This window comes from Chaetura pelagica, unplaced genomic scaffold, assembly GCF_000747805.2.
Source record: "Chaetura pelagica isolate M959 unplaced genomic scaffold, ChaPel_1.0 scaffold45, whole genome shotgun sequence".
NCBI classification, from domain to species: domain Eukaryota; kingdom Metazoa; phylum Chordata; class Aves; order Apodiformes; family Apodidae; genus Chaetura; species Chaetura pelagica.
Window position 1 is genome coordinate 5,942,791 of NW_009953217.1, and position 23,627 is coordinate 5,966,417.

The following is a 23,627-nucleotide window of genomic DNA, read 5'->3' on the forward strand; positions in this document are numbered from 1 at the left end:
GGTCCCGGCTCCGAGCCGTGCGGGGGCTCCCCGGGCACCGCGTTTGCCTCCGGTGAGCGGCGTCCCCCGGGAGGTCGGTGCGGGGCTGCGGGGCCGCTGCTCTGCCCTCCCGCCGGGGACCGGGCGAGTCCAGCCCCGGGGCCGGTCCGGGCTCGGTGCCGGTGCCGGGCCGGGGGTCGGTCCAGGCTCTGCCGCTCCGGTGCGTTTTGTACAAGACCTGAGACCTGGCCGAGGCGCGGGGGAAGCGCCGGTGCCCCGTGCTGCCCGGCTGGGGCTTGAGAGGGCTGGGAGCTGGGGTGAAAAAATTCATGCTAAACTTTGAAAGCTTGGGTAGAAAAATATGTAACCCTGCAGTTAATTAGCAGTGGGAATGCGGCAGCTTAACTTAAGTTTTCAGGTGCTTCTTCCTTACCTGCTTTACGCTGTGGGCCTTGGATGCCAACAAAACAAAGTGCTACCTGATCATGCCAAAAAGGAAGGAAAAAAAAGCCCTGTTGCATCTTAGTTCATAGTGTCATTTTCCTAGTTCTGTTACAGCTTTTCTTAGTGATGGAGTTTGTGTGGTAGCTGCTAGGCATGGCACTTTAAGGTGTTAAGATGGTTAACTTTAAAGAAATGGTCGGTGTTTGCTGGTTGAAAACTGCTTTTCTAGCTACATCACTTGGTTAGAGTTTCTTTTTGGGTGCTGAACTTGCTTGGAGCTTGGTGGAGCCCTCACGTATCTCGGGCTGCTCTTGCCAAAGAGCATCAGTAGCCAAAGTGTGATTCTGCCTGGAGTGGCTTTGCAGGTTTGGAAACCATCCTCCCATCTCACCTGTGCAACTGCTCCTGGGTGATACTCCTTTGTAAACAGGAGAGTAAGAGCAGTGGTGTACTTTGAAGTCCTCTTATTCTTTCTTTTCCAAGTAACTTTTGTGACCCAGACTAATAAAACTTCTAAACGTCACAGTATTAATGAACTGTGTTTAAAAAGGTTCCCAGTTCAGCTGAAACACAATTGGGTCAGTGTAGGGAGTCTTACTGAAATAACCAACTTAGATGTTGAAATTGCTCTGTGTGTGCCTTGTTGTGTTTTAGCTTGTTTTTTTGGCAGTGCAGTGTATTGGGCTTATGATATGCTCTTAAGTAGCCAAAAAAAAATATCCATGGAGTTGCTAAGCTGGTATTATTACAGCTAGAGGCTTTTATGTGGGAGAAGATACTATGGAAAGGAACTTCCTCTGTAGCTGGACTAAATGCCACAGATGAATGAAAAGGTTCAGCAAATGTTCACAGGTGGGTAGGTTTGACCCTCCTAGAAATAGCAAAGAACATTTTCCATACTGTGTCGGAAGATTTTTTGCTCCAGTTTGGTGTTAAATGGATGAAGGCAGGTTTTTCACTGAGGCAAACAAAACTGCTTTAAGGCAAACAGTTCTTTCATTGGTGCTGCAGTGTACGTGCTTCAGAGATTTGTGGTGCTGCAGCTGCACTGGTAGCAGCATCCTTCTGGTGTGCAAACCCTGACCCTCATCATCGGGTTAGACACCAGTGGCTTTCAAACACCTGGTATTAGGGTTCCTCTGTGGTAACTACGCATGAATTCCTCAAGTTTTGCTCAAACCGTATGTGTTTCTGAACCCTAATGTGAAGTCATCCAGCCAGGTGTTTTATTGCCGTTGGGACTGGATGCTGGATGAGGAATTTCTGAATTCCTTCTGGATTTCCTGGTTGTGGAGGCCGGAGGGGGGGTAGTGGGTGGTTGAGCTGTCCATGGTGATGCCTCTTCCTCCTCCTCCAGGGTGCCCTAACATCCTCTTGTTAACAATGTCCCTTGCTTTTTAGCTTGCTTCATTTACTATCTCGACCCTACTGTCTCAAATTAACACCTGGTTTAGTAGATTAAATAGGGTTGATCCTGAAACAAATGGTGCAAAAAGTGAAAATCTGGTTCTTGCAAATACAGAGGATGTACAGAACCAAATTTATAATTTGAATCCATGGTGAAGAAGTGTCTCTTGTCTTTTTTTGGGGGAGATGCATGGAATTCCTCAGAAAGAGAAGACTGTTTGAACTTAGAATTTATTTTCCTAGTGGTGCTTGTTTTTCTTTTTGCTTCTTTAAACCTGTGTGTTGTATCAACTGTCTTACTGGTTTAGAAAGGATGCCTGCATCTTGCTGAGCTTACATCTGTACTTGGAGCTATCAGATGAGTGCTGCAGAGTGATGGGAGGTTTTATGTACTCTGAGATGAATGTGTAGTCCCTTCACAATTCAGTCCCAGCGAATCAGGCACCTCTTTGTACTTCCATGTTAATTTGACACTAGCTTTGTATCCATGTTCTTGCTGTGCTCTTCAGATAAATAAAACCTTTTTTTAAGCCTCCTCAACTGTAGTATCTTTTCAGGCAAGCTGAAAGGCAGTGATTTTGTGTGGACCTGTTTTTCCTGCATTTAGGGTGAGATCGTTTTTAGTAAATTAGGAGACAAACTAATTAAAATTTCCTTTTCCACCTGATTTTTCCGCCTCGGTTACAAGACTGTTTTGTGCTACTGCCATCAGTAATGGCATCAGGTACATCCAACATACCATGACATCAGTCCTAGCTGTGGAGACTTGAGTTCCTAAAGGTACCATGGGCAATTAAACGCCTGTGGGCGTTTAATGGCAATCTTGTGCCTTTGAGAATCTCCACTTGGAATTATTTTTTTTTTGTCCCAGTGATTCACTTTCCCTTTCTGCTTTGACCATGAGCTGCTTGTTTTGACTAGTTGCCTGCTTTTATAATGCATTGTTGAAAGACTTCTTTTTTTCAAGTAGGGCTTTTCTCCTTGAATTGTTTGGAAGCTGCTAATGTAAATCAGAGCTGAATGTATTAGTCTTTCCAACCATATGGAAGAGTAAAAGACTTAGTATTTTCTTTAAACACTTAGTGAATTAATTATATCTGGTATTCAGACACTTGTTTTTGGGAATATTTACCACAGTAGGGTTTGGTTTAATAATATCTTCTCTGGGACAACTCGGGACATCTGTTGTGGGTTATTGGAGGCTTGCTGAGAGCATTTGCCTTTATGTGAAGAAATACTTCAGTGTTTTTTTTAACTGAGTTAATAAACAATAAACTGTACTGGTGCTAGCTTGGGTTTAGGTGAGTTTCTGAACACTAGTGCATTTCTGTCAGTTGTTAAAAGAGCATCTGAGATGTTAATTGTTATGAATGCACTTTTTCAGCACAGTTTGAGAATATGTAAGAAGTCCCTGTTTCTGTTAACATCCCATTGCACAATCAAAAAGCAAAGACTTTGGTGTCTTTATGTAACACTGGAACTTAAACAGCTTGGAAGGATCAGGATGACATGTTTCAGAACAGTGTTTAGAGGATTAATTAAGATCATCATTGCTAAAGACAATAACATGTTTTCATATTTCTCTAACAAGATACTGCTGCTTGCTAATGGAAAACACTTAAACATGGTCGGGCTTTATATTGGATTTTGTAATAGTGGTTTAGTACAGAGCCTTCTGAATGTAGGTCATCAGGCTTTCTTATTAGAGTGTTTGCCAGGCAGCTAAAAGCCAATTGAGTTCTCCTTCTTGCAGCTTTTTTTTCTCCACTTCAAAGCTAGTTAGAGGAAGTAATTTTATTACTCACGTTCTGTTTTTAAAAAATTTGCACAACTTACCCAATCAGCAATGCTTTGAAAAACTTGCCACTACAAGTGGTCTAATCAAAAAGGCCCACATCTTTAGCTTTTCTCATGCTTTGGTGCTTGTAGGCAGTTGGTGGTTATGCTCTTATCTGTGGGGTGTTGGTATCTTGACACAATACAGTTGCCAGCTCTCTTGTCCCTTCCTTGAAAGTTACAGGTCTTAAATGCAAACCAGATATCCTCAGAGCTCAAGTCTGAACAAACCCACAATCAACATTGTTTCAAGGTGATCCACTTGTCTGCTGTGACTGAATATGTCTGGTTTTGGCTAGTTGAATTGTATCAGTTCAATTGGAGGCCCAAATATATCAGTCATAAAATGTGGCCTGGGCCCAATGTTCCTCTGCTCTGAAAGGAGTTTGTTGGTAAGCAAATGGAAGCCCTTATTTTGCTTTTTGTTCATTGTCTCTACCTTAGTGAGAGCTGTGATGAGTAATGTTTACTTGGTTCCATGTGGTTGCTAGTTACAGTCCCTGTCTTTATGTTTAGCTGAATTCCCAAGTGGGGGCTTCTGTGTGTGAGAGGCAGAAAGGGTTTATGTCACACCTTCTCAGTTAGTTTTGCTGAAAATAGGGCTGGCATGTCTTCCAGTCTTATGTTCCCCCTCCCTCATCTCTTACTACTTAATCTGCTGGTTTTAGTTTTTTTCTTCCTACCATTATGCATTAGTATGGGTTTTTTTCCCTGGTGTTCATGTGCTCTGCTGTTTGCTGCTGTTAGGAACTGCAAAGTGAGGCTGATGGATTTGAAAAGTCTCTTTTGGGGCTACTGTCAGTGTAGCCGAGAAACAAGGCAGAAGGTATCGGACATTATTAGCAGGTCTGATACTTTAAGCTGGTAATTCCTGGTGTTAATTATAAGGCAAAGTTTTTGAGGTGTGAGTGGGTTTGGTACTAGTGCTGGCTACAAAGTAAAGGAAAAGAGTCAGTAGGGAGAGGGCAGTTGACGCGTATTGCTCTCATTCTGAGAAGTAATATCACAGAAGAGGAACTTGAGTGTTTGATCACATGCAGCTTCTATGTCCCCTTGGTAGGTTTGGGAGTAGAGGAAGATTAGGCAAGGATGACAGAAGTGAAGGAGAAGAGCAGTGCTTCAGCTTCTCTCTGTAGCAGGAGGAGGCAGCTGTGAAAGTGTTGCTTCTTTTTCAGTAGTTAGGAGGAAAGGTACAGCTAGCTTGAAGAGAAAAAAAATTTAGATCCTAAGTACGAAAGACGTGAAATACCCCAGTGAACGTCAAAACCAGCCAAGACTTCAATGAATTATGCCACTGGAATTAGCTTTAAAATTAGGGCTGGTTTTGATGTTGAATTGTAATGCAAGAGTAGTAACTGCCTTTACAGTCTGTCTTTGAGTAATATCTTGGTCTCTGGGTTTTTGGGGTTATTCCTTGCAAATTTTTTAAGGTTTTGTCTCATACTGTGGTGTGCATGTAAATAACTTGTGTCACAATTAGCAGAACTTGGTTGCATTGCACCACAGAAGAGCCAGCATCTCCAAACTGAGCCTCTGGTACCTGAAGCATGGCCAGAGCAGAACCTGGAAACAGTTCAGCAGCACTGCTGCTCCTGCCCTTCAGGGGTTAACATGGTTGCTTGAGTTTGGTTTGTATTTCAAAACAGAATAAGTGTGTGCATGGGTTTTTGCACTGGTAAGTTAAAACAAGGAAGTCATTGAGATAGAAGAGACACATTACAGCTAGTTGCAGGCTTGATGAGAGGCTCTGCTGATCTTTGCCTCAGTGATCTCAAGGGCTAACCTGGGATGGGAAAAGGCCTGATAATCTTTTGTTCTATGTAGACCAATAGAAACTTATGCCCAGAAGGGGAACTGAGAGATCAGGTTGTCCATCTTCCTGTCCTGAAACAAAAGCTGGTAAACCCAGGGAATTTCTGAGGGATATTTGTCTGGCACATTTTTAATGATTTCCTGTGATAGACTCCCAACACTAGATTCTTTTGGTAAGCTTAATTACCAGTCTGTTGGTTGTTCTGCAGTTGCAGCTGCTTCTTCCTATCTAAATACAATGTTGTGCATGTGTCCCTCGTGCTACAGTCACAAAGAACAGTTTGCTGGTTTCCCAAGGTGGTTCAGCTGTCTGAGCCCACCAGTTTTTCAGCAGTGGTAAGTGTGGTGGGTGCCTGGCAGTGCTTGTTCCTTCCTGGCTTTCCACTCCCTGACAGGGTTTATGTACCATTCAAGGTCCTTGCACAGGCTCACACCTTTGTGTTTTACTTCCAGCAGTCGTTTTATAGGGAACCTGATGAGTCGAGGAGAAATCACAGATTATTTGGTCAAATCATTGATTAGTTGTAGCAGAACTCTAGCAACTGGGTCGCTTTAAAACATGAGTTTGGGATTAACCTTTAATTAGCATTCCCCAAACTGTGCAATCCTCTGGCATCTTGTGGTTTCCTGTGAAGCTTTTAATTTTGTCTTTTTATTAAAGGGTCAGCCTGCTAATTCTGGGTTTAATGAACAGCATTTTAATGGTATTTGCTATATGGAACTCCTAAGGAAGTTATTATCAGTGCTTGATGCCTACCATTTAGATTATTTAGAAATACAATTTTAAGTTTAATGGAAATTGATAGTTGCCTCATTAACTAGAGCTAAACAAAATAACATTCAGCTTCCTAGTTAATTAAAATCAGTTGATCTAACCATTATACTTAGCTTCTGCTCTGTGTATTGATTACTGGGTGACAGCTGTCAGCCTGGTCAGTGGGTAGAAATGTGGAACTAGCTTTTGGTAACTGTGCTTGGGACACTCCCTGCTCTTTAGTCCTTTAACTTACTGATTATTTTTTTGGTCATCTTTTCACTTATGTAACTCTTTTCCTGTGTTGTCTTCTCTTTCATATACTTCATCTGCTGTGCTTCTTTCTACCTTTCTCACTATGAGACCAGTTGTTTGGGGTTCCCAGTGAAATTATATGGGAATCAAAGCTAGTAGAAAAATGGCATTAAGTGCTACTTCTGGCAGAAGAATGGTGGGTGTTCTGGGCTGGCTGCAAGCCTTTTGTCTTGAGGGAGCTTCAGGTGTCACTTTGATGTGCTGAAGCCTCCATGGATTTGTGTTTTGACATTAAAATCTGCATTGCAGAGTGGGCAATGGCACAGCAGCTGAGGTTTGAAGTGGTTGAGGTTTAGATCCATAAGGTGGGAGCTCAGCTCCAGCCTGGCCTGTGGCTCTCCCATTCCAGCTCTGCCCACAGATCTCAGTGGGGAGGTAGTTGGGAGGATGCAAGGGTAGGTGTTGAGCACTGCCTTTACGTGAGTGAGAAGAATTGTACATAAAACTGTGTGTTGTCCTTCAGTATCTGGATGTTTCCTCTGCTATATAATTCTTTAGCAGTTTAAATAAAAAATTATTCTGACTTAAAAGTAACCTGTTGTCTTTTATACTTTAAAAGAAAACAAATAATCTTGCTTCTAACACCTGCTTGGCTTGAGTTTGTGCCCAAGCAGCATTTTGCCTTGTGTATGCGGAACTTCTAAAACATGTTACAACTTATTTTAATCTAGGGATGGTCAAAACTGCATTTGTGTTTTCTCTCTGGTGAAATTATGAAATTATTTGTTATGCTTAAATTACTCTGACTAAAATACAGTCACAGGTTTTACTGTATTTATTAATGAGAACTTGGAAAAATCTTTATGAAAATGGAGGTATCTTGCAGGCATGAGATCCAAGTGCAAAGACCTAATCAAGAAACATCACCCCCCCAATTCTAGTAGTGGGCAGATTGGAGAGAAATGGTCCAAGGACATTGTAGTGTGGGAGGGCTCATCTGTGTCTTTGTGAGCAATAATGGAGTTGAATGTAATTTTCTATTGATGTGACAGCTAAAAAATGGCAAAGATTGATGGTGTAGTGCCTGACACATGCATAATAGAAGCTGGTTGAAGAGCTGAGGGAAGGCAGCAGTGCTTGAGCTGTTAGAAAGTGTGGGGAATGAGAAAACAACTCTTAAAGGGTTAAGTGCCTTTTTATGAATGGATTGGACTTTATCTGGTGACTTCTGATAGAACTATTATACTTAGGGGTTTGATATATGAAATTTCTATTCAGGTGTTTGTTTTACCATGGAAGAGGAGAGCCCAGGATGTCCTGTAACATGGACACATGCGGCAGAGACCAACAAACAGGTTCAGCTCCAGTTGAGCAGGGAAATGCTATTCAGAGCATGAGCCATTTGCTCCAGTACAGCACAGCCACTGCACCAGCTATTGTGCAAAGAATAAAATAGGTTTACATACTTCTGTATATAATTTTTTTTTCTTTTAAGTGTTCTGGCTGCTTGCTCATCAGGAGTCTTGTCCAAGATGTGAAGAAAAAATCAAAAAGGAGAAAAAGTGGTTTTTAATGTGACCTGCCTCTGAATAGTGCTCAGCTGCAGGTTTCCTGGCTCCCTGAATTGTTAGATTCTTGTATAAGACCATGACCTTCCTTAGGGCCCTGTAGTGATGTTAACTTGGTTTTAAAATTAAGAAATTGGATTAGTTTTTGGAGAATTGACTGATTAAAAATATTTGAATAGGTGGGATTTTGTCAGCTCTTTGCCAGGCTTTAAAGACTGTTGCAGTTCTTGTGTTTTAATTCAGCAAAGTATTCTAAATACATACTTGGCCTTGAGTTGTGTATTTTCATTAAAATTGTTTCTATTACTTGCATGCTGAAAGTTTAAAGATATGCTTAAACACCACTGAATCCTCTACTGAAAAAAAATGTGATATTAGGGGTTTTTTGCCTTAGGAAGTAGGAACGTGTCATTTTGTTGAAAGTAAATGAGCTTGCTAACTAATACTGCTGAAATCTGGCAATTCCTACTTTCAAATTAATGATGACTACAAATTAGCCTTGATTGCTCTGACAGTTCTTGAATTGCTGTTATCGTGTTTCATCTGAATAGTCTTCTTGTTGAAACCTGATCTAAAGAAAATACTAACACAGTTCATGTAAAACCTTGGATCCAGATTTTTTTCTTTCCTCTGCAGATTTTTTCTTTCCTCTCTGCATAGTATTTGTTGGTTTTTTTAGTTTTGTTTTTTTTTAAAAAAAAAAACAACAACACACCATACACAGTTTATTTGGTCAAAGGGAATACAGCTTCTTTCCCTGGTGATTCTTCTTAGGTGAAAACTGTGTTTTGCATTGGAACAAATATTGGTCTGGGCTGGCTTGGTAGGTTGTGTACTTTTCTAATCCTGAGGATACAGTTGGTTGGAGGAGGAGAGGAGCTCATCTAACATGCTTAGAATGTTTTTTTTAGGGGGTAGTTTTGGGTAGGCAGCTGTCAGGTAATAAGATATAGAAGTACTTTCTGGATCACTTTTTAGAGGCTTTCCAACAAGCAGCTTGTGCAGAGACTCAAACATCAGAAAAAAGAAATGTTCCTGGTATTCAAATATTTCTGATTACCAGACTGGTCCATCTAGAGTTGCTTGAACTGCTGTGTAGGTTTGAACATCCCATAGGTGACTGTGAAACATACTGGAGATGGCATTGGTGAAGGACCAGTGCAGATGTCCTCTGGGAGGAAAGAGATGTGGGTAATGCTGAAAACTTGTGACGACAGAGCTGAGAGCCTGATGGTTTTTCCTTGTTCAGAATGACCCCAGCTTCATGGAAAAACTGCAAATGAGCAGGAGCAATGTGCGTACATTAAATACAAGATTTTAGAGTATTTACATGCAGGGGAGTGTGAGAATCTTGTCATAAAAGATGTGTTTAGAAAAAGGTGAAGGTTTGCGGTGAGGATTGGGGTTGGAACCTGGAAGTAGTAGCTAAGCTGAGGAATCCAAATAGTCCTGTTTGTTTAGATATTTTTAGTGTATATGGGATAATCCATCCGTCCTGACCTGGGTATGTGGATTGTAAGGGAAGAGAGTACTGTTTGTGGTGGTGCTCTTTTCTGGACAGAATTGATGACTTGCTGAGCACTTCACTGCTCATGTCCTTCTTAATGGACTTTTTTTCTGTTGCTCCATTTGTTGGGAGAATTAATATATTTTATGTGTGACCATATTTAAATTCAGTGTGAAGAACAGGACTGTTCTCTGAGCATCTGTGAGCATGTTTTGTAAGTAGTGGGGTTTAATGAAACCTGGACTCCAAGAGAGCTGGTCTGGTATGTCCCAATGCTACTTCTTCTGTAGTACCTTGCCTTAGACCACTGATTTTAGTAAGGCCATGTGTTCTCCGCGTCCCCTCTCTCTCCACAGTATGTCCTTTGGAAGGAGGAAGCTGGGAGTCCTGCAGGGCCTTGTGGAAGGATTTGGGGAGCCCCACCACCAAGGTGACAGTGCCACAGGCAGGTGGGCTGGTAACTGCTGAATGCTGCAAACCAGAGGGGTTTCCTGCCCTCTGAAGTTCAAGGCAGTCCTTGTTTCCTTCCCTTATGCTGGCTCTTGGTTTTCCGAAGCTTGCACCGCACACTGTCTTCCTTCTCAAACTTGCATGGAATTGTTCAGTCAGTTTAATAGTGAGATGTGATTGGCAGTTTCAATGATCCACTTACTGATGGGGTTTTCTTTAGGGAAAAGGTAAAAAAAATTGGTGTTGCCCAGGTTTAGGTCACTTCTCACTGTCGTACTAAAACACTTAAGGGTCACCTAAGGCAGTGCAAAACATATGAAGCACTGAACCAAGGCTGTTAGTATAGAGGAACTGTAGGACTTAATTTTGAGCCATATTCAAGAATTCTTGAGTACCCATGACTTTGGCTGTGTTTGCATTGAGTGCTCTGTGCCAGTGCTGTATTTTGCTTTTCCCTTCTGCCTGTTTACTTACTATCATAATATATAGCATAATTTCTTAAGGGTGAAAAAAGCAAGCCTGTTGCTTAACTGGTGTCCTCACTGCTATGCAAATAAACTGTTTTTCAGCATGGAATGCTGCATTGCCTAATTCACAGTGTTCTTTCAGCTTAGTTCAAGTACCAAGTTTTGTCTTCTGTTTGGTTTTAGTAGTAGTGGGAAATTGGGAAATGTATTTTTTTCTGTTTCAGTCTTAGGAATAAATGTCCACATTCATAAAGCACAAAGTGTGCATTTTCAAGTCTTAGGAAATGATAGCCAGGGTTCCCATCCCAGCTCTGATGTTGCTTAGGCTGAATGTCGAGTCTCTTGTGCTGCCTTGGCTTTTTCCTTTGTTGTTTTGATTTTATTTTTTTCTTTTTTCTTCTTACTGACATTGAGTCTGCCCTCCAGACAAAGAGCAGACAATGAACTGCAGTGAATGACACTTGTGAGCAAGGAGAAACTGGGTCAGTTCCAAGCTTGTGCAGGGTGTAGGTATAATATCAGCGTGAGGGGGTGAGGGAAAGCAGACTGTTACACTCCCTTTGCCGTGCTATGAAATCTTTTGATGGACATTAGGGTCATCTAGCATAATTTAATATGACAGACCATTTTAATTACTTCATGAAACTGCATGCTGAGGTCATGCAGAAAATGCCAGTGCCTCTAGCATGTGTTACGTGTTCCTACAAAACAGGATTGTAACTTCAGAATCTCTAATTTTCAGGAGCTGGAATTAAATTTGAGAATAGGTATGGGTTGTGTTTGGCTCTGTGCAAAGCACAGGGCCCCTTGTTTTAGTTCCTGTGCTCTGTGGTGCTGTGCCTTTATACCCTTCTGCACGCACTCAGGCCATGAACCAAAGCTACATGGCTTAAGCCTCATGCTTAGGCACATTTGCAGTAACACAAATGAATGGTTGAGCATTTTATCTTCTGTGGAACTGAACATGAAAATGGAGTGTGCTGTTCTTCCATAGCTTTTTCATTCTTCTGTAGGTTTTACTTTTTAATTATTCTGTAGGCTTTTAATTTTAAAAACAGTAAACAGAACCAATTTTATTGATAAAAATTAAGCCATAAACTTAACCTATGGAAAGGATAATCGTCTCATGGTGACTTTTGAGCTTCACAAATTGTTTTCTTCTCTGAAAATAAGGTGGTGTTATCATAGTCTTTTTTTTCTCCTGCTGTGGCTTTGTTATAAGGTTCTGTATGCACTTACTCTGCTACATTGAATGCAGTGATGTGTGTGGTAAGGATCAATTTAAAAACATATAATGGCTTTGAGATGCACCAAGTGACATAAATAAACCTGCTGGGAGATGAATGGATAGTGAAAGCCTCAAGATACGGAGCTGGTGGGAAATACCATTTAGGCATGGCCTTTTTTGCCTGAGAGCAGAGCCTTTGTGTGGGATCAGATACCTCAAAGACTAGTTAAAAGCAAGAAAACCTGTTCAAAGGCTGTGTTAGAACATCTTCAAATGCAGTTTGTGGTCAGCTTCTCTTGTCACTGAAAACTGTTCAGCAACTGACTCCTGGGCACCACGAGCAGAGGCTGGGCAGGACTGTCGTGCTGGCAGGTTTTCAGGAATTCTGTGTGAGATATGGTACCTGCTCCAGTGAGCTCCACCTGTGCACTTGGGAGAAATCCAGGTTGTGAGAACTGCTTTCCAAGTGCAGAGGACTAGCTTAAGGACAGTTTTTTCACATACCTGCTGAGGCTTAAATGAAGAAAACTGTTGTGGTATTGTTGTATTGGGAATATTAAGAATATCTTGAAGTTTCTATTACTTCAGTAAATGCCAGTCTAGAGAAACACTGGTTGTGTTATGCTTCCTCTTGAGCTTTAAATACTAGATACGGAGCTGTATGTGTTTTTGTGATGATGATGATGGGTGTGGTGTTGCTTTTGTTGTTTTGTTTCTTGTACTTGTTTGCAGATGCGTTGAGCAAAATCTCCAGGTGCTAAGGACTTAAGATGTTAGGCTTCTTGGTGAAGATGCTAGTGCGTGTTTGTAAGGTTATAGAAATAGTGACTGAAGAAAAAAGCAGTTTTCAATTCTAGTAATCTTATTCTTAAATAAGTTAAAATATGGAACTGTAGTGCAACATGTAGGTACAGGTCTTGACTTAAGTATGTAGGTTTAGAATTATAAAATTATAAGAAAGACCTGTTGGACGAGTTAAAATCTGCATAAGAAGAGTTACTGGCTTAAGCACTTGTAGTTAGAGTTTTTGTTAATGCTTAATCAGCTTTTGATAACTGTAATTGGCTCTTGAGATCTGAACAGAATATTCACTTGTAGGTTGGTTCATCTGGTTTGGGAAAATGCGTGACTTACACTGAGAAAGCAGGAAGTATTTTTGTCTTCTGTTTTCCTTCAGTCTGTAAATAAACATGATGCCAAAGAATCTTACCAGATCCAGCCTTGAGAAATGCAACCAAAATAAGTACATGTGAGGTACATAAAAAACTGCCATTGTTCCTTAAAAGCTTGTGTACAAAAGACAAAACCAGGTACGTTGAGTTTATATTTTCCAATACATGCTTTTTGGAGTAATAGCTTATAATTGAAAAAATATTAAATTCTGGGTTTATGCATTTAATCAAATTTCAATTTCCATACAAATGAAGCTCAGCAGACAAGAACAAACAATTAGCATAGTAAATGGAAAGTGGCATTTCATTGTACTAAAAATTGAAATAGATTAAAGTCTATATTGACTATGTAAATGCTAATATCTAACATGCATCCATAGTCTTAGCTACCAAAAGAATATCTTAATGTATCAGACTAGTGAATCTCTTTAATAAAGAGAAAATAAGTTATTTGAACTAGAAGAACCCAGACTTTCATAATCAGTGGCTGCAGTCACTAAGTTTAATCTTTGTATCACAGCAATCTCCTGAATTGAGATTCATATTTCAGAAGCTTTAGTTTAGGACTCTTATCTCCTCATCTGTGACACTTAAATTGTGAATTTCCAAGACATAAAAGCTTTTGTACAATTGGGGGTTTATATTTCAGAGTTAGGAACATGTGGTTTGTAAGTAAGGGGAATCTTCTGTCTATCAGGGATATATTTCTGCTTTCTAGTGTTCCTTTTTTCACAGGTTCCTAAAATGATAAACTTCAGTGTCTTGAACATAAATGTTGGTATTTAGATTTTTAAAACTTGTATGTGCTCATCTAATGCTTTACAGGAGGTGTTAATTATATGTACCTGAGACAGGGCCTCTGGCATTTTTATTGGACATAGCATTTATTTGGGCAGAAGTCTTTTTATATCTCTGTCTTGAATTGAAGTAGTATAAATAATTCTATGAACATTCATATCAAAGCATTCTCATTTACCCACCAGATTATCTTTGCAGAAGTGTTTTGATGAGTAAATAGTGCTTGTAGACTAGGAGGGTGATTTTTAGAACTTCATGGGCAGTTGACTTCTGTCACTTGGTAGAAATTTTTACAGCTTGTTGGTTTTTGCCCATTCCCAAGACCTATTTCCACCCTTGCTCCTTCTCTTACCCCTGTGGTGGTGTGACCTGGTACAGCTTTTTCTGGGTCAGAGCTGTGACTCTGGTCAGCAATCAAGTATGTTATGGAGCTGAAGGTCCCAGCTCTGTTCACAGGGCAGCTTCTGGTAGCACAGGGTCAAAACTGCCACTGAGATGTGTGTAATCCCAGCATATCGGGAAATGGCTTCTATTTGAGCTAATGTTAAAAAAACCCCAAACCTAAACAGAAAACTAAACACAGTACTAGATGTTCTAGCTTCATTGACAGACAGCTATGATGAGACCCCAATTCCACATTAATGGATACTGGATTTGTACAATTATGTTTCTGCTGAATTAGCTGGAACGTGATTTTGTTGCTGGGGGACAAACTGTAGCTGATCTGACTTGAAATTAATGTGGACAGACAATAGTTTGATTTGATCTGAAGCTTGGAGTTTCAAAGCCAACTCATCAAATTCAATCAGAAAACTGAACAAGCAAGGTGAACTTGCATTGAATCAACACTTTGTCTCATGTGCCTGTTGCAGTCTTGACTTCATATTGGAAGCTCTAAAATGAGATTAACTATATGAAAAGAGATCTCAGATGCTGAATATAGGTCCTCTCTGCTGTCCTTTTAAATGAAACAATTGCTTTGACTAATTATCATTTTACTTTTGCCTAAAAAAGGGGAAAATGAGTAAGAAATTAGCTCCAGTTTAAATGCAAGCAGGAGGTGTCCTAGTCCAAATGCACTTGAAGTACTTAAAATTTAGCAGAAAATGCAGGTTGCAGTTGGTTGAAGACCCAGAGCAGCACACAGAGCATCTGCTGTGGGAAGGATGCTCTGTGGCTTCCCAGTGCTCAGCCTCCACCAGGAAAACCTTCTCAATTACATGGGAAGATTTACATGAGATGATTAAACCTGAAAGGGCTTCCTGGATTGCTTTATAATGGCAGAAAGGTGTTTTATGAAACATGTGAAGCTGGCTGGAAATTAAAGTGGGGTGAGTGGGTATTTTATTCATGTGTCATGAAGTCTTTTCTATGGGTAATGCTTCTTGTAAATGTCTGTATTGAGTGCTTTGCAGAAAACCTGGAAATTAGCCTGCTGTAAAAAAATTAAGAAAGCTAGTTGACACTTAATGTTGAAATACATAATGAGTGCTGTGAAACACCTTCATTCAACATGTAATTGGGAAAATCCTTGGAATAAAAGCTTTCTGTAAGAGTGTAAGCAACCACCTTAAAAACTTTGGTGTTTCCTCTGTGAAACCTAGATTTCTTTTTTCTGCTAAAAAATCCTATCTGTTTTTCCCTGATTAACTTAGATAATATTTGGCAGCTGCAGAAGATGAAGATTTGTTGTTTGTATGGTACTGTTTATTTATAAACTTGCCTGTTACTCCTAGTGTTTGTTTAATTAAGTTCTCAACTGTTTTGTAAGTTTTCTTTGAAATTTCAAATTACAGGTCCAGGAGTAACTTTAGCAAGACGTGTTTCAGGTGAGTCAGTTGTGGGCAGCTTGTATTACCTAAAAATGTGTCCCAACAAATTGTTATTGAGTTTTTTGGCCTTTACTTGACAGTAAGTTTTGAGTTATACATTAAGTTTGTAGAACTTGGCCAGCTACGTGATTTTTCTGTATTGCTTTGTAACCCCTGGCAGTTACAGTGCTTGGTGAGGTTGTGGAGGGTTAATGTTCTAGGAGTGAAGTGGAGAGTGTATAATGACACCTTGCTGCTTGAAGTGTTCTCACACTACTTGAACTTGATGATGTGTTTTAAGTTTATATATATATATAATGCAAAAACTACAGTTGCTGCTATTTCCAGTATTTTACTTGCCTTCCTTCTTCCCAGCAAATGGCAGATGAGTTTAATTGTTCTAAAATGAGATTTCAGTGTACTAAATTTTGTGCTGTAACGTAGCAAAGACTGCATCTAATCCTTAAAGGAAAGAATCCTTTAATGTTAGAATTTCATATGTGAATCATGATACTGCTTGTCATAATAAAACTCATCAAATCGTACATGAACACTGGAGGTGGCTGCATTTCCATTTTTCCTCCTCTAGGCAGTTGTTGATGCTGTTAGCTGGTGTTGTATTGGTGCCTCTGCTCCAACAGCTGCTTCACTGCAGCTGAACTTGTGCTGTTAAATATTTTTTAACAGTTTTGAAAACACAAAATGTTTCTGCTGTAACATCTGGTGGGGAATGCATGCTTTTAGTGCTGCTAGGATGTGATAGTTTAAGACATTTTATTTCTCATTCTTTCCTGCTGTGAGTTACCTATGAACAGTGTGGGGTGTCTGGCTTTGGGTGCAAAAGTGGGACTGGTATTTTGGAAACTTTGCTATTCTTTTAAAGAACTGGAAGCCTTATATGGGTGAAGAAGCAGTTTTTATTTAACACACTCCTGGAAAGTACAAAACCTGAGTGTGACTTAACTATTACATTTCAGGAAAGGTGGATGGTTCCTCTGTGCTGTTGTTTACTAGTGCTCATGTGTCTTTGTGAATCCTGTTCTGCTGCTGGTAGCATGACTTGCCTTTTCTGTGGTAAAGATACAGACCTGAAATGTTTTCATTTTTCTGCTGTCTTGACTTAAAGATAGGCTACTGAAATTAAATGCCTGACTGGCTGTGGAGACTAGTACCTATCCTGTGCATCCTTGCTTCTCCCAAATTCCTCTGTTCCTTGACTGAGTAGCTCACAGGTTCCTTAGTGGCTTCCATCTCTTTTCATCTCTGTATTTTTACTCTGAAGGTGGCTGCCCACCCACTGCCCTGTCCCCTCTGGATGGTAGCCTGCCTGGGTGTATTCAGTGGGGCCTTCATGTTCCATTTCCAAAAGAAAGCATCAGTCCTTCATGGAAATCCATTTCTATCTTAAACATCAGTCCTCAAGGAGACCACCAGGTATGTCCAAAGCTGCCCTGAGCGCAGGAGAAAGGAGCAGATTTTCTCGGATGGTTGTATCTTGTTTTCTTTGTGCTGAGCCACAATAGGCAGCACATAGAAGCAGGGCAATTCAGATGAAATTCTTCCAGAAGCTGCATGATAATTTAGATAGGTCAGGAGTACTTTGGGATACAGGCTCTTGGTTAAGATGGCTCAGAGTTGTTATTTGCAGTGGTTGCAGAATATGGAGATTTTAATTTTGTAGTATTTCTTTTAATGTCACCTTCCCCACACCCCCTCTGCAATAGAATTGCAAAGCAGTTTGTGTTCCTTGGTCTGAAATAAGACGTGCATCTCAGATAGCAGGGTTTCCATTGGGAACAATTGCTCAGTTGGTTTGAGTGGTGGGTTAATAGAAATGTTTTGCACTCTTCCATGTATCCACATTCTTCAGAGAGGAGTGTCTGTAATACAGGAAGTAATGGCATTACAGCATGTAACTGGCATTTTTTTAATGCCCATAATATTGGGATGGAGTCATCCTTTTATCTGAACCAGTCATATGTAATTGTACCTAAAAGTAATAGCGTGTATGAAAGAACAGAACTATTCTTTACTGCTTTTCCTATGTGCGTGTTGGCTTGTAGTGCTTTCCTAGTGGATGCTGCCTGTGAAACCAAGAGGGATGTAGAGATTTCTTCACAGGGTGTGTGTGTGTGACTTCATTAAAATCAAGCAGTAAAAACAAATTACAAATTTGAAGTATTGAATTTTGAATTGAATTTTGCAGTTACTACTGGTGGATGAAGTGGAAACTGGGCTGAGGACAGGCTTCCACATGTTAAAACATCTGCCCCAGCAGATGCAAACTCTGTACTTGAAACTCCAATAGTAGAACTTTCTAAGAAACCTTCCACTTTGTGCAAACATTGTCCAAAGGTGGTGAAAGAAGCTGCAATGATTCACCGAAGAGCTGGTGTTTTCCTATGAACGTGAAATTTGAATAATTTAAATTTCAGCTTGAGTTGTTGCTTTGTTGTTTGATTTTTTTTTCCTAACTTAAAAGATAGATTTTGCATTTTCTCTTTTGCTGCAACAGGCAGCTGAAGCTTAACTTTTTATTCCCCAGATCAGAAACTCTTTCTCTCTTTGGGCTAAATTAATTACTTCCCTTTTTGTTCAAGGGAGGAGGGGGGACCCATTATGACCTAAGCTGGTAGATTTGTTTATTAATTTAATTTTTACATTTCCCTTGTGCTTTTCCACTGTTAGCTGCTTGGACTGAGCAAATCCCTTGTCTGCTGCAAGGGCTGCTGCTGGCATTGCCTGGCAGGTCCCTGTGAGTTCTTAGCCATTTTGTGACCTGAATGTTTGCTCTGGGTACGTGGTTGCTAAGAGGATGTTCCTGCTTTATTTTTCTAGAAGAGCAGGTCTGTGCTTTGAAGAGAAACCAGTATTAGAATTGGATTTTATTGCAACAGCATATTAGAAGCCTGTTATCAATATACCAATTACTAGGTGCATGGGTACAGATTTTATTGGGGGTACGTGATGACTGGTTTTGTTGTGCCTGGTCATGTTGACTCAACACTTAAATGAGACCTCTGCATCGATTTACTTCAGGTTTCTGTTTCAGGAAGGTAATAACTGCACTTAGAGCTCTTTTCTTAGGCTGTAAACTGTGGATGAGAGAATACATACCTGTATTTTAAATTTTCTTTTAGAGATTTCTCCCAGCAGAACAGTTACGTTCTTGGTTGTTTCAAAATCAAGGATGATTGCATTTTACTTTAAAATAATTTTATGTATGTATTTATTTATTAAAAAGGTGATTGTTCTCTAGACATAGCTTACCTGGGCTTATTGTAGCTTGCTGAAAAGAAGATGTACTGATTTGTTCAAAAACGTTGGTTGGGAAGTTGGCAGCCACCATCCAGAAGAAAGATGGACCATGATGTCTGGTGGGAAAGTGAGCCTGTGGTGATTGCCATCTGCAAACAAGCTTAGAATTGTTCACTTGTGTAGACAGATATTTTTTTAATCTGCAAAACATTTTGAGAGACACAAAATGAAGCTGAATTACTAGGTTCTAGCATTTGATGGATGGAATTGATATTAAAAAGCTTTAAAAAAATGTACTTTTTATTATGCTAATTAGGTCTGACAGTGTAATGATGGCAAGTAGGCAGTACTCCTGCAGAAGGAGGAACTTGCATGTTTGCAGATACTGACAGTTTCTTGTAAAGGATGTGTTCACATGGAGAAATTCTACAAAAGAGCTTAAGCTAGAAAGTGAAAACAGATTCATGGATATAGAAATTTGTTTTACACATAGTTCTATGGAATGGCTCTGAATCAGACTGGACATTTGCACAAGTCTGGTGGGTTCTGGTGCACGTGGTGATTGGAACAGAAATAGGAGTCTGAATTTATTGTGTAACCTAGCACTTAACTACCATAACATATTTTTGTTGAACTTTGGTTCTGAGAAAAGTGAGCAGGGAGTCCTCAGTGCCCCACAAGAAGTAAATGGGTAACACCATGGATAGCTGCTCATGTGGTATCTTTATCAGGAAGTTTTTACTATGGATGTCTCAGAGAATTATTTCCCAGGCATGGCAAGCCAGCCCTCCTTTCATCTAAAACCACAAACATATAGTGTAAAACATGGAAGTGACCTGAAATGAAGCAGTTTTCAAGAGACTGAGTTGTCCAGAGCTTTATTCCATTATCTTTCAGTGATACATTACACAATGGATAATTAATAGATGTATAGACTTGCAAGAATAAGTAACACTTCAAACAAAGCACAACTTCCTTCTTCTTCCCTAGAGCTCCGCTGCACCCCAGGGCAGTTTGCGTGTCGAAGTGGTACCATCCAGTGCATCCCTTCAAACTGGCAGTGTGATGGGTGGCCCACCTGTGAGGATGAGAGTGATGAAGTTGACTGTCCAGGTAAGTAAAGCTGAGAAGACTGTTCATCCCCATGACAGCTTTTTTTACAGCAGTACTTTGACTCCATAAGATCACTTTCTTATTTTTTTTGGAAAGTGGAGATTGGTAGAACTGTGTCTGTTATTACCAAATTTTGACTTGACTTCTGTTAATTTTGTGCAATAAATTCTACAAACAGTTTTTTGCTACTCTGAATTACACTTTCTTACTGTCTGAGTAGGTATCCTGGAGATGAGAAGAGTTTGTAGTTTAAAAAGAAACTTTCATTACAAGGGGTGTTGCAGTTAAACCAAAATGACACACAGGTGTGTGGTTAAATTTGGGATTTCTCTTTTGTTTTTATGAGTGTATCACTCAGACTGTGTTGGTTGACATTGTTGGACTTAGAGAGCTTGTTTTATTGCACCCTGTTACAATTATGCTTCTTGTGCTTAAGTGGAGAACTTTGTTCTGCCAAACAAGCTGGTGTATTTACTCTCCACATAATCTTGTGATCATATATGCTTTCAGGGAGCCCATCACCACTACTCGTTCTCTGCTAAAGCCACTTTATGCTGAGCTGTCTTTAAGAAACAAGCAAACAAAAACTTCTGATTGTGAATATGTAATCACAGTTTTGAATGTTTTAATCTGTTCTTGAAAAACAGGCCTGTGCAACTCCTGTTCTGTGTCTTAAAAGTGAAGGGACCTGTAACTTTTTTTTTTGCTAAGAACAATGAAGCATGAGTCAGAAAGCATGAATTCAGATATATAATAATTTAAAATTTTTACCTCTACTGTGTGACATTCATTGTCACTGTTTTAAGAGGTTCTTTGCCACTAAACTACTTAATTTGGGGGAAAATTGTAGGTAGTTTCTTCTGACATTCAGAATTAATATCCTATGTAAGGATATTCTTTATGGTGTGGATGCTTTTATAGTTGTGCTGTTATTCTTCCTCCTTTTTAGCTAACGTTAGCCAAGTGTGAAAAACTATGGACCTTATAAAATTCTGGAAGTTAATGGAAGTCAATAGCTAGGAGAATGTTTGGATTTACTCAAAAAGCACTGAAGGCTTCACTGTGGGAATACTGGAGCATCCGCATTAGTAGGAAATAGCATTTGTGTCTTTGTTGGCTCAAGGTCTGGAAGTACAAAGAATATTTGGTATATGGCTAGGATCTTACGAAAGTACCATTTCTCAGTATTTAACTTCTGCTTTTGTATTTGGGGTGTACATCTCACTGGACTGTCTGGCCTGACATGGTGAAAAGAACTTTTAAGTTAAGAAATAAAAGGAGACACGTGGAAGAGACTTGATTCATTGCCATGTTTGTACACAGGGAGAGGAGAATAACATACATTAATACTAGAGGGGGAGAAGATGGACAGCATAGAGAAGAAGAGTATTCCACTTGATGAGAAGAGTTATTGGATCAGTAATTGGTGGAAAGGCTGTGCTCAGTAAAGCAGCCAGAAAGCTGGGTGTGTCATTTATGAAAGAACTGAGATATTTGTGCAGTAATGCAAGGAGTGTAGCCAGCAAACCAGAGGAACAAGAAGTACTGGTGTAGGATGTAAAAACTCTATTATACTTGTAACAAAAAATTGGTGGGATATTGTTGTGGCCTGAAATGGGTGTTGAAGGGCAGGTGTTATTCAGAATCATCAAGAATAAGGAAGGATTGGTGTGTATCTGAATGGTATGCTGGAGGAAGGAATTAAAAGGAATAACATGAATGAGAGTGAGTCTGAGGGCAGAGTGAGCTTGGAAGAGCATGGTTCTCTTGTGTGGGGAAAGCAAGATACGTGTGACCATTCATAGCAGAGACTATGACCTGAGATGTTGATTGGGGAGTTAATGCTAATAAAAGTAGCACATAGTTGTACTCGGAAGTTACAAGTTTCTTCTTTGGCCACTGAATTAACAAGGTATGATGCAGCTTTACATTTAGAAAGTACCTTGGATTTAGATGAGCAATCATTAGATGATTCAGCTAAATTTAAGTATGTTTTAATTAAGATTCTTAATATCAGTAAAGGCAGGCTGAACACTAAAAGAACTAGTTAGTGAAGCCACCTGGAGGTGTGAAATCTCTCTGAAGCATGAAAAGAAAGCTTGCAAGAAAGGGCTCTGAATCCAGTTGGGAAGCTTGTTACTTTTCAGCCTTTGAGCTACTAATAGCATACTCCAATGTGAGCAACTTGGGAAAGATCAATGGCAGTGAATTAGGGTTTTGTGGTGGTGATGGAGGTGTGTTTGCATGACTACTTAGTCATGTTGCTATTTTCAGAGATTTAATATAAAGCCATTGTAAATTATTTGGCACTGTTGGCATAGTTCACCTATTTTAGGCCTGATTTCACTCACGTTAGTAACAAAGTTCCTGTTAAAATTAAAGGATCATTAATACGTCAGTTTGGTAATTTTGTTGTCTGAAGTGCAAGGAACACTCTGAACTCTTTAAGACTTTTTTTTTTTTTGTTTGTTAGAATAATTTCTTCTGGCATTTCTCAGTACTGTTGGCTAGACCTGCTTGGTCAGAAACATGAACACTGGAAAGTTTCGGGGGACTGAATTCTTAGGGCATTTTTCCCCCCTGAGCCTGAGGCCGTATTCAGCCCTCAACAGCTTGGCCATGCTGGTGGTGGTCCTGGGGCAGCAGTGGCTGGCAGTACCATGAGCTGTCCTGCAGTTCCATAGTGAACAGTATGATTTAATGTGTCTTTATGTTGAGGCTTAGAGCCTAATTTAATACGGAGATAGTCTTGCTAGGAGGCTAATTATAAATGCTCATCTTGAGCAATGTCATCTTGTATGTTGTTCTTAAGGACTTCCGCAGATAATGTATCAGGAAGAAATGTGCAGACTTGGAAGTCACTTGCCTCAGCACATACACATTAGCCAAAGTCTCCTTTGTGGAGCCAGCTGGAGGTATGGCCAGTGAGCAATAAAGCAGCAGCTGCAGCACTCTGCTTTGCAGTCATTATAAACAGCTTTGTGTTTTGTGCCACCAAGGATATTGTGTTTGGTTGATTTGTGCACTTTTTAGTACACCTCCTTTTTTTTAAAGCTAGATGATAATGATAAAACCTCTGATCATTTCCTCACCTTTTTTGAGCCCTTGCTGAACTCCTGTATGATGCATCCTTTTCACTCTGTGGTGTTTATAAGCTGTTGTCTCTTTGAACAGTGCTCAGCACAGCAGGATGCTGTTCTTGGTTGGCATCTGTTTCCTGGCTTCATATAATTGATAACACAAAGTGTGGAGCTGCTTGATCTGAAAATAATTAGTTCTCTCTGAGGACTTCTGAACTGTATTTCCAAATCTTTAGGCACAAAACTGGATTTAGTCCTGAAGTTCTTTCACCTCTCAAATTACCAGTTGGAATTCAAAGCTTTCCAGCATAGCTGGACAGAAAATTTTAAGTTTAGGCATCAAGGCAGCTTTTAATCTACATTTTGAGAGTCTGTGTGCTTAAATGGGAGCAACTCAAATCTTGGAACAAGTAAGATGTGACAAGACATGGTTGTCTCACAAACAGTTTAATTTTGACATAATTTGACATAGTAATCCATCCTTGTGAAGGGTTTGGCTTTGAGTGACTTGCTTCCTGTGATGCCTTACCTCCGGAAACTAGTTCAACTTCCCAGATCCCCAGAGTCCTGAATGCTTTTCATGGCATTCAAGTGACTTAGAGGCTTGTTAGCATCTCTTCCTTTATTGCCCTTGAAAAATTTGTCATCATTGCCTTTTTCAGAGACCAAAAATTCAGGTCAAATAGAA

The 23,627-nt window shown here is 40.0% G+C and overlaps 1 protein-coding gene across 1 annotated transcript in view; it reads left to right on the plus strand.

Moving 5' to 3' along the window:
• Positions 1-23,627, plus strand: part of DGCR2 (DiGeorge syndrome critical region gene 2) — a 40,339-nt gene that overhangs the window by 811 nt on the left and 15,901 nt on the right. Inside the window, exon 2 of the mRNA XM_009997713.1 lies at positions 19,737-19,859. Within this exon, the coding sequence (XP_009996015.1) occupies positions 19,737-19,859 (123 nt within the window). The remainder of the gene's footprint in view (positions 1-19,736; positions 19,860-23,627) is intronic.